Source organism: Micropterus dolomieu, linkage group LG23 (genome assembly GCF_021292245.1).
Source record: "Micropterus dolomieu isolate WLL.071019.BEF.003 ecotype Adirondacks linkage group LG23, ASM2129224v1, whole genome shotgun sequence".
Classification (NCBI taxonomy): domain Eukaryota; kingdom Metazoa; phylum Chordata; class Actinopteri; order Centrarchiformes; family Centrarchidae; genus Micropterus; species Micropterus dolomieu.
In genome coordinates, this window is record NC_060172.1 from 29,135,101 (window position 1) to 29,147,577 (window position 12,477).

The 12,477-nt window shown below is 38.5% G+C and overlaps 1 protein-coding gene across 2 annotated transcripts; it reads left to right on the forward strand.

Annotated features, from left to right (window-relative positions):
- The first annotated feature begins 2,034 nt into the window (after positions 1 to 2,034).
- hpda (4-hydroxyphenylpyruvate dioxygenase a) lies at positions 2,035 to 8,550 on the forward strand. 2 transcript variants are annotated; one of them, XM_046040137.1, is made up of 13 exons: positions 2,035 to 2,085; positions 2,481 to 2,543; positions 3,740 to 3,844; positions 3,941 to 3,983; positions 4,062 to 4,144; positions 5,493 to 5,582; positions 5,677 to 5,783; positions 6,306 to 6,383; positions 6,646 to 6,808; positions 7,013 to 7,084; positions 7,223 to 7,345; positions 7,439 to 7,555; positions 8,237 to 8,550. In XM_046040137.1, exons 3-13 carry the CDS (start codon positions 3,764 to 3,766, stop codon positions 8,348 to 8,350), a joined length of 1,071 nt encoding a protein of 356 aa, XP_045896093.1. In that variant the 5' UTR covers positions 2,035 to 2,085; positions 2,481 to 2,543; positions 3,740 to 3,763; the 3' UTR covers positions 8,351 to 8,550. The 2 variants fall into 2 exon arrangements, with proteins under 2 accessions (XP_045896093.1, XP_045896094.1); XM_046040138.1 differs by lacking the exon at positions 2,035 to 2,085 and adding an exon at positions 2,159 to 2,176.
- Positions 8,551 to 12,477: the final 3,927 nt, after the last annotated feature.

Below are 12,477 nucleotides of genomic sequence, written 5' to 3' on the forward strand. Positions count from 1 at the left end.
ATCAGCTGACACAACGGTGACTCAGTAGACTACACAACTTCCGCATTCTTACGTGATGACAACAGCGCTAGCCAATAGTCGAGAAGGACACTGAACCTTCTGGACCAATGGCGCTACAGAATTCTTACAGGCCAATGAAGATTTACAACAGTCGTTCGAGTGAATCGCACACACCCACAGAAGAGCCAATCAGGTGCCACAAAACTCCTAAAACGCACCAATAGAAAATCACAGCGCGGCACAAACTGGACACACACGTACACAGCACAGTACGTGCGCACGGACACAGATAGTTATGCCAGTAACAGCCCAGCAGGGTTTAAAATGTTTTAAACAATACAAAAATAAAAGTGTTTTTTTAAGAGAAATGAAGAGCTTTGAAAATGAGTGATTTAAACAGTACTACTTAAAGAAGGAACAATGGAAACAAAAGTAGTTTATAAGAGAGACACATTATAGGGAGTCCTCAGCAACTTTTAAAAGATCATATCAAGAGTTAAATCAGGAAAATGTGTTTAATGATGCAGATCAAACCAGCGTAACCTTCTCTGCTTATAGCTTACAGCACTGATTGTCAGATCTAAAGCTGAAAAATGAGTTCATTGTTTTATTATTGATTAATTGTTCATTGTTTTTATATTGATCAATATAAAATTAATTCACAACCATTTTAATAATTGATTTATCGTCAAAAGTCATCTAACAAGGAAAAATACCAAATATTCTCTGGTTCCAGCTTCTCAAACATGATGATTTGCTGTCATTCTCTGTTTTATATCATTGTAAATTGTATTCCTTTGGGTTTAGGACTGTTGGCTGGACAAAACAAGCAATATGAAGATGTTATATTGGACTGTGGGAACTGGAACCTTGAGTCCCCTGACACAGACAGCGGCATGTGTATACATACATCTGACATGTCTGTGCAGTTTGTGGCACTGTAGCTGGGGCCAGACACTATTTTTGCTCATCGTCCTGACCTCATATGCTCTCCGATAACAGTCAACAGCCCACGTCTCACCTCACCCCAACTTTTGCTACAATCATCTGACATTTTGCCCTTCACAGCTTGGCAAAAGGTTACAACCTAAAAAAAAAGAAAAAATTGCATGTGTACATTTTTGGCTTTCTGCCAGATACTGTGATGATTCTGGGTACACTGAAAACAACAGTGAAAAATAGTGTTGAATCTTCCTACACTCATGATTACAGCTGGCTTTTAAATCCTTTCTTTCATGTGTGGGTGCTTATAAAAAGAAAATGAAATGCTCTTAATAAATATATAATCTCTAAGAATAATGATTAAATTAGGAATTATTCAAATTCACTACAAATGCAAGTAGAAAGTTGGCTTTACTTACTGATCTGATAGTGCATGGTTGTTTTAGGGCAGTTTAAATAAAATTGCTCCCCCTGGTGGTGGAAATCAGGAACCAGAGAGGGATTTAAGAGGTGACTGGTGTGAGACAGAATTATCTTTCAGTTTTTACAAGCAATTTAGTTAGTGCTGCACTCACAGCTCAGTTCTTCACATTAGGGACGCATTATTTTAGCTGTAAGCTCTAATGAGTCTCTGTTATATTACAAATTTAAAAAAAATCTTCCCCTGAGCCTATTGCATGTTCATCTGAGTGGTATATTTAGTGTCTCAGGTAAAAAGTAGACTACAGCGAGTGTAGAATCGGTGTCTTCATTATTGTTTCCCTAAGCTGAGGTTAATGTGTCTATGTTTCTATAATGATTGAGGACTGATGAGTAATTAGACACATGACTCAGGAGAGATAAACAAACTTGGGCCCCTGCTGTTGAACTTTTTAGCTTAAGAGCAGCAGGAAACAGGGAGGTGGACAAGTGGGTGTAGATCCTAAAGGACCAATCACAGTTGGTCATCAGGTCAGTATTTCCAGTATTTATATGCATGCCGTCTGGCTCATTGATTTTATATCTTTCTCTTCTCTGAACTGTGGCTCATCTGCTATCACAGCATGGTAAGAGACTTCACCATTACCAGAGTCAATTATAATGAGCAGGTGCAGGTTTTAGACTTCTTCGCAGCTGAGGAATTCAAAGATCATTGTATTGACTGTAGGTTAATATGAGTACTTGTAGATGAAGTTATAATGATCTACATATTTTATTTCTTTTTTAGACAAGCTATACAGACAAAGGGGAGAAGGTAAGATTAAAACTGCTTCCGCAGATGGATTTTCTTGACAGGAGTCTGTGATCTGGGATGTAGTTTGATGTGTTAATAGTACTGTTAATCATAACCCTGTGGCGTAATGTTGTAGGAATCAATGAATCATTCTAAACATACAGCTAATGTGAGATTCCTTTACAAGGCTAATCACTTAATACCTCTAAAACACACTCAAAAAACACTTAGTTAAGGTTAAGTTGTGTTTCTCTTAAACTGATGAACACTTTAAGTTTTTTACTATTAGCCAATGTAATTCTTCTGTTGTACTTTTGCCTTTTAGCCTGCAAGGGGAAAGTTTATCAGGTTTCATCATCTCACCTTCTGGGTCGGCAATGCCAAACAGGTTAGTATCCAAATCACATCTCATTATTTTCCACGTAATTCATATTTGAATCAAGATGAACTTCAAGATTCCAGACATATTGCATATGAAGATCTTCATCATGCTACTTTATACTTTTTACAGGGTTCATATAAGTTACTGTTTTGACTTCAGTATAGACAGAATAAACATACATTTTTTAAATAACAGATACAGTAAGAATTATTGATGAGTTGATTGACAGAATATTTATCAGCCACTATTTTTACAGTCAATTAACTGTTTAAAGTTTTAGTAAGCTAGCTAGCTAAAGTTTTAGTATGCTAATTGCAGCTTTTAAAATGTGAGGTTTTCTGCTTTTCTTTGTCATGTCTGATAATAAACTTAATATGTTTGGGTTTTGGACTATGTAAATATTTCACCTTCAGCTCTTGCAAAATAATCACAATTTTCTGACATTTAGACAAAAATTGATTGAAAATTAATTGATCAGATTAATCGATGAAACTCAATGTTAGTGGCAGCCCTACCACATTTATACATTGTAAGTGGTTCCCTAAATTTATCTGACATGAACACACACACACACAAACACACAAACACACACACACACACACACACACACACACACACACACACACAGCCCTTTGTCACTATCTTCGTAGGGAGCCATTTCTGACATAATCCCTTGCCCCTTACCCCTTTACCTAATTGTAACCTGAACACTAAAACCAAGTATTAACCCTCAAAAAGCCCTTTAAACTTGTGAGATCCAGCATTTGGTCCCTCACAAAGCTGTCGGACCCCACAACTATTGTGGATGCCCAGTTTTTGGATCCCATGAATACAGTAAAACAACCTGACACATTTGTTCCTCTATCCCCGTGGGGATACCTCATTGACATAATGCGCCTAACCTTAACCTAATTGTAACCTGAACCCTAAAACCAAGTCTTAACCTTCAAAAAGCAGCCTCAACCCATGGGGACTTCAAATTATTCCCCACAGTGACACAAGTCCCCATCTGTTAGTGAATTCAGGTCCCCACTGGGATGTAAAAACATGAAACACACACACACACACACACACACACAGTTCATTCAATCATTCTGGGTCAACCACAGGCCAGGCAACACACAGTCAATACATGTCATCTCACTATGTCAAAGTTCACCAGAAACTCCCTTCCCAGTAAAGACAGTCTGATCCCTTTGCAGGCAGCCTCTTACTACTGTGATAAGATGGGCTTCGAGCATTTGGCCTATAAGGGTTTGGAGACAGGCAGCCGAGAGGTGGTGTCCCATGCAATCAGACAGGATAAGGTATGCAGTTAAACAGCCAGTGCTGATTGAATAAACGGTATATCCATGATCAATGATCCTCCCCACAAACACAACCACCCTCCTCTCTCCTTACAGATAATGTTTGTGTTTGAATCTCCGTTAAATCCTGGAAATGAAGGCAAGTGATGAAAGATGGAATACTGTGGACATGACTTATACTATGTCTGTATTTCAACATGGTTTTATCTTCCCTCAGAAATGGGAGAACACTTGATGAAGCATGGAGACGGAGTCAAAGACATCGCTTTCCAAGTGGAGGACTGTGACTTCTTAATCAAGGTAACAATGATACACAGAAGTATCAATATGCAACAGTGTGTGCTGATGGATTTATTCACAGTTTATATTTAACTGGCCCCACCCTGCAGATAGACTACAAGCTATTTGTTTGCAAGAGGTAGATGGTATTTGATTTGTTATGGGCAGTGTGTTTAACTTTTCTTTTGAAACATTTCGTTTTTTGAAGATGATACACTTCATTTCCCTACATTTCACAAATTTCACAATTTATATACAGTGGTGGAAGAAGTAAGAAAAATTGTAGAAATACTTTGTGACAAGTAAAAGTCCTGTCTTCAAAAGTTTACTGAAGTACAAAGGTATTAGCATCAACATATACAAAAGTACCAAAAGTAAAAGTATTCATCATGCAGAATGGCCCATTTCAGAATAATGTGTATTATTTGACTATTATTAGTGATGCATTAAATAAATGTAGTAGATTGGAAAGTACAATATATGCCTCTGAGCTGTAGTGGAGTAGAAGTATAAAGAAGCAGAAGTAAAAGTACCACAAAACTGTAGTACTTTAGTAAATGAACTTACATGCATACATTTATAACACGATATAATGCTTTTCTAAGACATTATAACAATTGTTATACTCGCTTACAAACATGCTTTAGGCACTATAGCAAAGTTCCTAATGCATTATGAATTTTTGATGTAATGTTTAATAACTAAGAGTAATACCAGTTTATTTCACTATGCACCAAGAATTTACAACCATGTTCCATAGTACATTATATGTGTTGTTGAGATTGTAATGGGTATAATATTACCATTTTATTTATAGGAGTGTTATATTACTGCGTTACAGCAAAAAGTTACTTTTGATTACCATTGATTTATTTTCTATAAAAATTACTTTTGTAATGCGTTACTCCCAACACTGGTGTTTATATACAGTATATAGAGTGACAGAAGAAGTAAGAGAAGTAACATATTTGGGTTCCAATGAATTCAAATTCACTCACTTCTACGAACTTTGATTTCAAGAAATACTGGCTGATTGTGTTGAAATAGGGGCAAACATGTTGGTGGTGTGACTTTGATGTTTAGTGGCTTATATGAACTCTTTACCTCAGTCAAGGTCAGACTGGAGGTTTGGATAAACCCTCTCTGTTGACCTTGTAGGTGGCTACAAAGATACAGAATCACCACCTCTGTTACACAGAGAACAACACATAAAGAGAAAAGAGACAGAATAAAGCAGTATATCACAGCATTTCTAGAAAGATATTCTGTCTTTAGCCACTGGAGGGCTTCCAGGAGCTGTCTTCAGATGGAAAAACTGTTGTTATGCTCCTGTATTTCCCAACTGATCCCAATACCACTCCATCGACAGACAGCCAAAGAGCGAGGAGCTAGAATCGTGAAGGAACCCTGGGTGGAGCAGGACAGCCACGGGAGAGTCAAGTATGCTGTGGTCCAAACAGTACGTAAAGAGGGGCGCACATTTGAAAGCCTCATGTAAAAACACACATGAAACTGGAAATGAATAATAATTGTGTTCATGTTTTTCTCTCCAGTATGGAGATACGACACACACACTCATTGAGTACCTCAGCCCCTACAAAGGCCTTTTCCTTCCAGGCTACAAAGAGCCTCTCTTTAGGGATCCTCTGTTAGCCAAACTGTGAGTCGCTCAAAATATTACCAAAATACATTTGTACTGTTTTGTATTAAACTGAACTATCTATTCAAATTTATGGAAAAGAGTTCTATTGATAAAAAGCCACTTGTTGTGCATTTCCAACATACCTCATCAAAATAGTTATAGTGAACTATAATGAGGCTCTAGTTTGACATGCTAAAAAAGGGTTGCTTTATAAATCTTAATATATAATTTCATGGTTTGAATTTGAAAGTTTGTGTATTACCAGTGTCATTGATGGAGGACATTTTACTTCAGTTTCTAGAGTATTATATGACAAATATAGTCACTGAAAAAAAGGCACCCTGATGTGACAAGACAAACGGCCTTTTCAAGATTTCAATATTACTTACGAAATTCATTTTGATCAAATGTTGTTGTATTGAGAGGATGAGTGCTTTACCTGTATGTAACGGGTATTCTCAATTATTTTGCTAAACTTTAATGGAAAAGTGTTTTATGTTTGCAAGAGGTTTGTTTTATGTTTTCATCTTTTCTTTGAAGTCCACCAGGCGGTTTGAGCTTCATTGATCACGTTGTGGGAAACCAGCCTGATGATGAAATGGTGCCAGTGTCAGACTGGTAAGACTCCTGTTAGACGCACGTACACACAGGGAGGACACAGCAGACACACGGGGCAAAAGGACAAGTAAATACTCAAGCGGTCAATCCACCTCTGTCGCAGGGTGAAACGTTAACGCAGTTAATCAAAAGCTGCAGTGCAACATTACTGGCCTATAAAATATTAATAAAATGGAGGTGTATTCAAACAATTCCAAATAAAGTATGGCTTGTTCATTTCAGCTTGTTGTCACATTTTTTGTTTGTGCTCTCCAAATTCCAGGTATCAGAAGTGTTTGATGTTCCATCGGTTCTGGTCAATAGACGACAAGCAGATCCACACACAGTACAGTGCGCTGAGGTCCATAGTGGTGACGAACTATGAAGAGACCATCAAGATGCCTATCAATGAACCTGCAATGGGGAAAAAGAAGTCACAAATCCAGGTGTGACTTCATCAGCTCATGGATTAAATTAATTCTATTCAGGCCTTTCATGTTTTGTTATAGTGGGTCCCCAGCAGCTCGAGCAACAGTTGTGCAATTTGGTACTAGGTGAACGAAATGAAAATCTTCCCATATGTGGATCCCTGGGTCAGATTTTGAGATTTGCCTCAGTGCATTTCATGTCCTGCATCTCCTTCTTCACAGGAATATGTGGACTATAACGGGGGACCAGGTGTTCAGCATATTGCCCTCAACACGTCTAACATTATTCAAGCCGTGAGTCTCCTGTGTTTGATAATTGCCAAAATCTCATGTTAACCCACATACTTCATCTTCATCGTCACACAGCCTCCCGGGATCTGCAGGTAAAGGCAAGTTTCAGAACCCACTTTTGTTCTGTTTTTGTCTTAACAGATAGTGAACCTGCGTGCCCGAGGAATGGAGTTCCTCTCAGCACCTGACACCTACTACGACTCCCTGCGGGAGAAACTCAAAACCGCTAAGATCAAGGTGAAGGAGGACCTCAACCGTTTACAGGTGAGAAAGCATATTATTTCAGCAAGCCTGAGAATATTTACAGTCTTTTTGCTTGTGTTCTAAAATAGAAACTAAACTTTTTTTGCTTTTAAGGAACTGAAAATCTTAGTTGATTTTGATGACAAGGGCTACCTCCTTCAAATCTTCACCAAACCTGTGCAGGACAGACCAACCCTTTTCTTGGAGGTCATTCAGCGGAACAACCACTATGTAAGTGCACAAATTGCTGGTGTAGCTGGAAAACCGAGGGTAAACTTTTAGCCTTTACGTCTTTCTTATGGGATTTACAGCCCTGTGATCCTGTTTCCTACATTCACCACCTTTAAGAAGCCATGACAGAACACCTGTTTACAGCTCCCACCCAGTGTGAACAGTATAACTGTAGCCCACTTGTAAAAGCTCAGTAAATCTATCGCAGATACAGATTAAAAGGCTCATAGCTTCACAGCGAGGGGATCTTGGATTGGGTTGCACCCTGTGGCACTTAATTTACAACACCTAGCACCCATTTTGCTTGTCAGAACAGGCTTACCTTGTCACTCTTCAGTATTTCACTGAGTCTACAGATGTGAAAGTGAGACACTGAATCTGAACCACAGCAAAGAATCTCTCAGAGTAACCACCTACACTTGATCTTTTGATTATCTATGTATTATCTAATATGTCAATATTTACATGATTAATTTGCGAGCCCCCGGTGAGTACAGCTCTTGTCAGAGGGGAGTGGATGTTTGAACCCTGTCAGAATATTTATCCGCCGTCATCCGACATCAAAGCGTTTAACACCCTGAACGGTGTCTGAGAGAAGATCCCCAGAGACATAACAAATGACACAGAAGAAGGCAGATCTTTGGGTAATTAGCCATCTGTGTGTGTTTTTTCTCCCTCCAGGGCTTTGGGGCAGGAAACTTCAAGTCTCTCTTTGAGGCCATTGAGAAGGACCAAGACGCCAGGGGCAACCTCACTGTGCTGACACCCGAAGGGCAGGCCAAAGCCTTCTACTGATCACCTGACTGCTGCTGCAAAACCACACTTGGCGATACATTTCAGAGGCAATCAACAACACGCACCACAACTACAGTATATCAAACATATATACAGTGTGTTGAATATCTTTATGTGACAAGCTTCAAGTGCTATCAGATATGCTTTAAGTTGTCTGTAGATTGCATGATGTATGTCTAAATAAAAAAAACTCATGTTCAGGCGGGTTGGCATGTGTGTCTGGGTAAAAGGGGTACACATTTTAAAAGGAATAGTCATTTGGGGAAATATGATTATTTGCTTTCTTGCTGAGAGTTAGATGAGAAGGTCAATACTAACTAACAAGGATTAAACAAACAAGATGTAATGTGTGGAGTGGTGAGTGAGCTGCCGGGAGAGGTACTTTGTTACTTTTGGACAGAGCCAAGCTAGCTGTTTCCTCCTGTTTTCAGTCATTGTGCTAGATTAAGGTTATTGATATGTTTTAAATGCATGAATCTGTTTTCGCAGGTGGAAAAAAAAGTACCTTAGAAAAATTATCCTGGCAGCAGTGGACTTGTAATCTGTCATAACGGGCATTTTCAGACGTACTTTCGGGCTGAAACATTTTTAATTTTTAAAATTTACAAAGCAATGTATTGCTAACAACCAGCCCATAAAGCAGGGGGAGCTGCCCATTGATTTATTTTCTATAATAACACAAGGCTGAAAGAAGAAAGAAGCGGGGTGTAAAGAAGTTGTGGGACAAAAAACCCCTTAAGACTCTAGATGTGGATACAACTAAATGTGGAAAAATCACTGATATGTTTGGTGAATGGCCTGCAGCAGTAGCTTCAACATCTACGGCAATAGCAGTACTTGCCACAGTGCAGCAACAGTTGGACGGAGGAGAGGTGGCTGGCCATGTCCACTGTCAGGCAGAGTATCATGTGAAAGGGAAGCTGAGGAACAGAGTGAGCAGGAGGAGAGTGTAGCTGAAGGAAGCATGCAGGGAAACAGGGACTCTCAGGCAGGGCGCAGGGAGGTAGTGTGTGTGCCATTGCCATGATGATGATGATGATGATGATGATGATGATTCATTAATTTAACGATGACAATAATGAAATAACATAATCATAATGGTTCATAAAGTGAGTCTGTAAGCCAGTGCTGGTGCTGATTCAGTCAAGGCCTAACAACTTAGCATAAGCTATTTGGCATTGTTTTTGCAGCTTAGCATAGTTCCCTAATGCTGTAAGAACTTCAGTTGACTATTTTAACATAATGTAAACTAGCGAACATTAGCATTAGCTAAGCAGTGAGTCCATGTCATATCATATCATATTATTAAAATGAATAGGCTAAGGGTTTCCTTGATAAAGATGAGTAGAAAGGCTGAATAACATGTTACATCTGTAGCTCTACTGTGCTAGGATGTGTGCCTGCTTATTTATTAACCTAGTACAGGGGGAATATCTTCATTTCCAACAACAGGCAACATAGTTGTCATATGTTTATTTTCAGATATTACCATCTGTGAGGTATACTTCAATTTTCTTAAATAATTTGAAACAATTCGACTTCAAGCTGAGCTTTTTACATGTAGCCTGTGGATGTTGTGTACTCCACAGCCACCTCTGATCACCAGAGAGTGCTTGTAGAGCAGGTGAGTACCCTGGTCAACTTGCACTGGTCCACCTGTCCACATCACTTACTATTCAGCGTCCTAGCGCTTTGGGGGAATAATCCAGTATGCATAAGGGGATGGCAGTCGGGGCTGGTCTGGGCAATGTCTGTGTTTGTTTCACAAAAAAAAAATAAAAACCTTATCCTGCAAAAACCTTTTTTTCCTCACTTGTTCAAGTCAGAAACACAGGAGAGAAAACTATTTAGATGAGACTGAGAAAATGGATCACTGAATTTTTTTTCTCTTTATTTTTTTATGGTGTAACAGTAATTTTGTGTTCATGAATGTTGACAGATCTGTCAAACCAATGAAACATGATCCACAGTTTAGTCCATATTGACTTCTGCTGTGCCGACTGTGTGAAGACTTATCAAAAAGTAAAAAATGTGTTACCAATTGTAAATAATTTGAATGTTTAGATTGTGCCTTAAAATTTATGTTTTGAGTGATCCATTTTTTAGCACTGGGTATCTAATTTGTTAGAGTTGTGTGAATTTGTTTTGAAGTTCTGTGAATGACTGAACCTCTGAAATCTAATGGATGCTTACTGAATTTTTCTGAGGTCTAATAAAACGACCATGTTATCTTACGGTAGAAGTTTGAAGAAAGCTGCTTTTTGGAGTAAGTTTCGGTAACTATTCCATTAACAACACTGGCATGCAAGCACAACTCATACGACACAGTGGGAGTTTATCTGGATTCTCATGCAGAATAATGCATTCAGCACAGAGGTTTTATTTCAAAATAATTTATTTGCATATAATTGGAATGAAGACAGGTTGATACATCTGTGGTGACACTGGTCAGTTTCTATATAGAAACATTCAGTCTATACAGAAACCACTCTTTCAAACCTGGACAAAAAGGATAAATATATTAGTAAATAAATATATTAGTGACATGTCACTATATTGAAATGTTCTATTATATATAAAATACAACACTATTTCATTTCTGTTTTTGTTGTTCTCTTTTTTTGTACACAAAGTATCCAAAATATACTGACATATCCCTTAAAGTTCTGGAGGGATTTTACTCATAGAAAAGGCAGTTTCAGCTCACTATTCTTGCAAAATATAACAAAACAAACACATAAACAACTCAAAGAAAAAGATCTTGAACAGGATTAAATCAAATCAGATATTCTGCAGCATCCCTTAATGCTATTTCTCATGTGCTGGTGGTTTTGGGCTTGTCCTTTATTAATACTAGGAGTTTTATGTTGTTGTTTTTCTAAAATATAAAATCTGCTTAAGCCAAAGTGCTGCTTGTAATTCAGTCATTTCCATGTCACTTTCAGAGACTGTTTTGGCCACGAAAAATACCAGACAAGGAAACCCAGATACTTGAGCTGGAAGGCGCTGTGTTGACACATTCAAAGTGAGGTATTAGTAGAAGGGACGGCAGTAGAAAACATCTGCATGATTGTCTAAAATATTGAGTCCAAAATGATTTCCACTTCTATTCTGGCATGTTCTCACTTGTCAATGAAAGCATGTTTAAATCTGAGCTTAAGGAAAGGGTTGAAGCAAGATTAAAAGGCACAACACATACTATGTTAAAAGTTCCCTGTGTTCAGTATTTGGCCTCTTTGGTTAGACAGGTAAGAGCTTAGTGTGTTGGGAGGTTCCTGATATAGGATTATGAACCGTTGCTGAATGAATAAGGCACAGATAAGGCTTTAGTAAGTGCTACTGGTTACATTGCAATACCCATGAGCTCTTTGTCTGCTCTTTGTGCTAAGCTAAAACTGTATCTGAAGTCTGACAGCTGAGAAAGTCCACGCTAATAACAGAATACCTCTGATGTCGGATTATTTAGTCTAATACATGCGAGCATGGAAGAAGTCTGTTAAACTGAATATAAGAGAGCCATGTTTGTTGGCACAATGAGGTCGAATTTCATCTACAAAATTGTATACTGTAATTTTTTTTGGGATATGAACACAATTTCTGTCCGACAGTCTGTCAGAGTGGCTTAGTGGGAGAAGAGGGAATAGTAGGTAACAAAGATTTAAACTGTGATTCTGTCATTTGCAGTTTTGAGAGATGGTTAAACATTTAAAAAAAATTATTTGAGTTTGGACATAAGGTGGATCTTCCTTCAAGTGCTGTAAGCTCAAAAGCAGGGACTGGCAAGGCACATTCACCAAGATAGGATTTTTCATGAATTTGGGTCTCATTACTGTAACAAAGATGAATTCTTCTCATTTTTCCAGTGTTTGATTATTCCTGAGATATTTCTCAGATTGTAGCCATTACAGTTGGAAATCATGGGAAAAGCTCACCAAGCTTTCATCAAACGGGTGCTACTGCAACCGACAGCGCTGATGCTTGGGACTGTAAGGTCTACCTAGCATGGCTTTACTCCAGGTATATCATTAAATACTCACTATCTCTTTTCTGTGGCAGCAATGTAGAACATTGGTCTAGAGGTTTAGTTGCCGAAGGACAACGGGGGGGGGGGGGGGGGGGGGGGGGGA

Coding starts and splice junctions, on each gene's coding strand:
- hpda (XM_046040137.1), top strand. CDS start 3,764: ATGGGCTTCGAGCATTTGGCCTATAAGGGTTTGGAGACAGGCAGCCGA. Junction 6,809..7,012: donor AAAAGAAGTCACAAATCCAG/GTGTGACTTCAT, acceptor CCTTCTTCACAG/GAATATGTGGACTATAACGG. Junction 7,556..8,236: donor TTCAGCGGAACAACCACTAT/GTAAGTGCACAA, acceptor TTCTCCCTCCAG/GGCTTTGGGGCAGGAAACTT.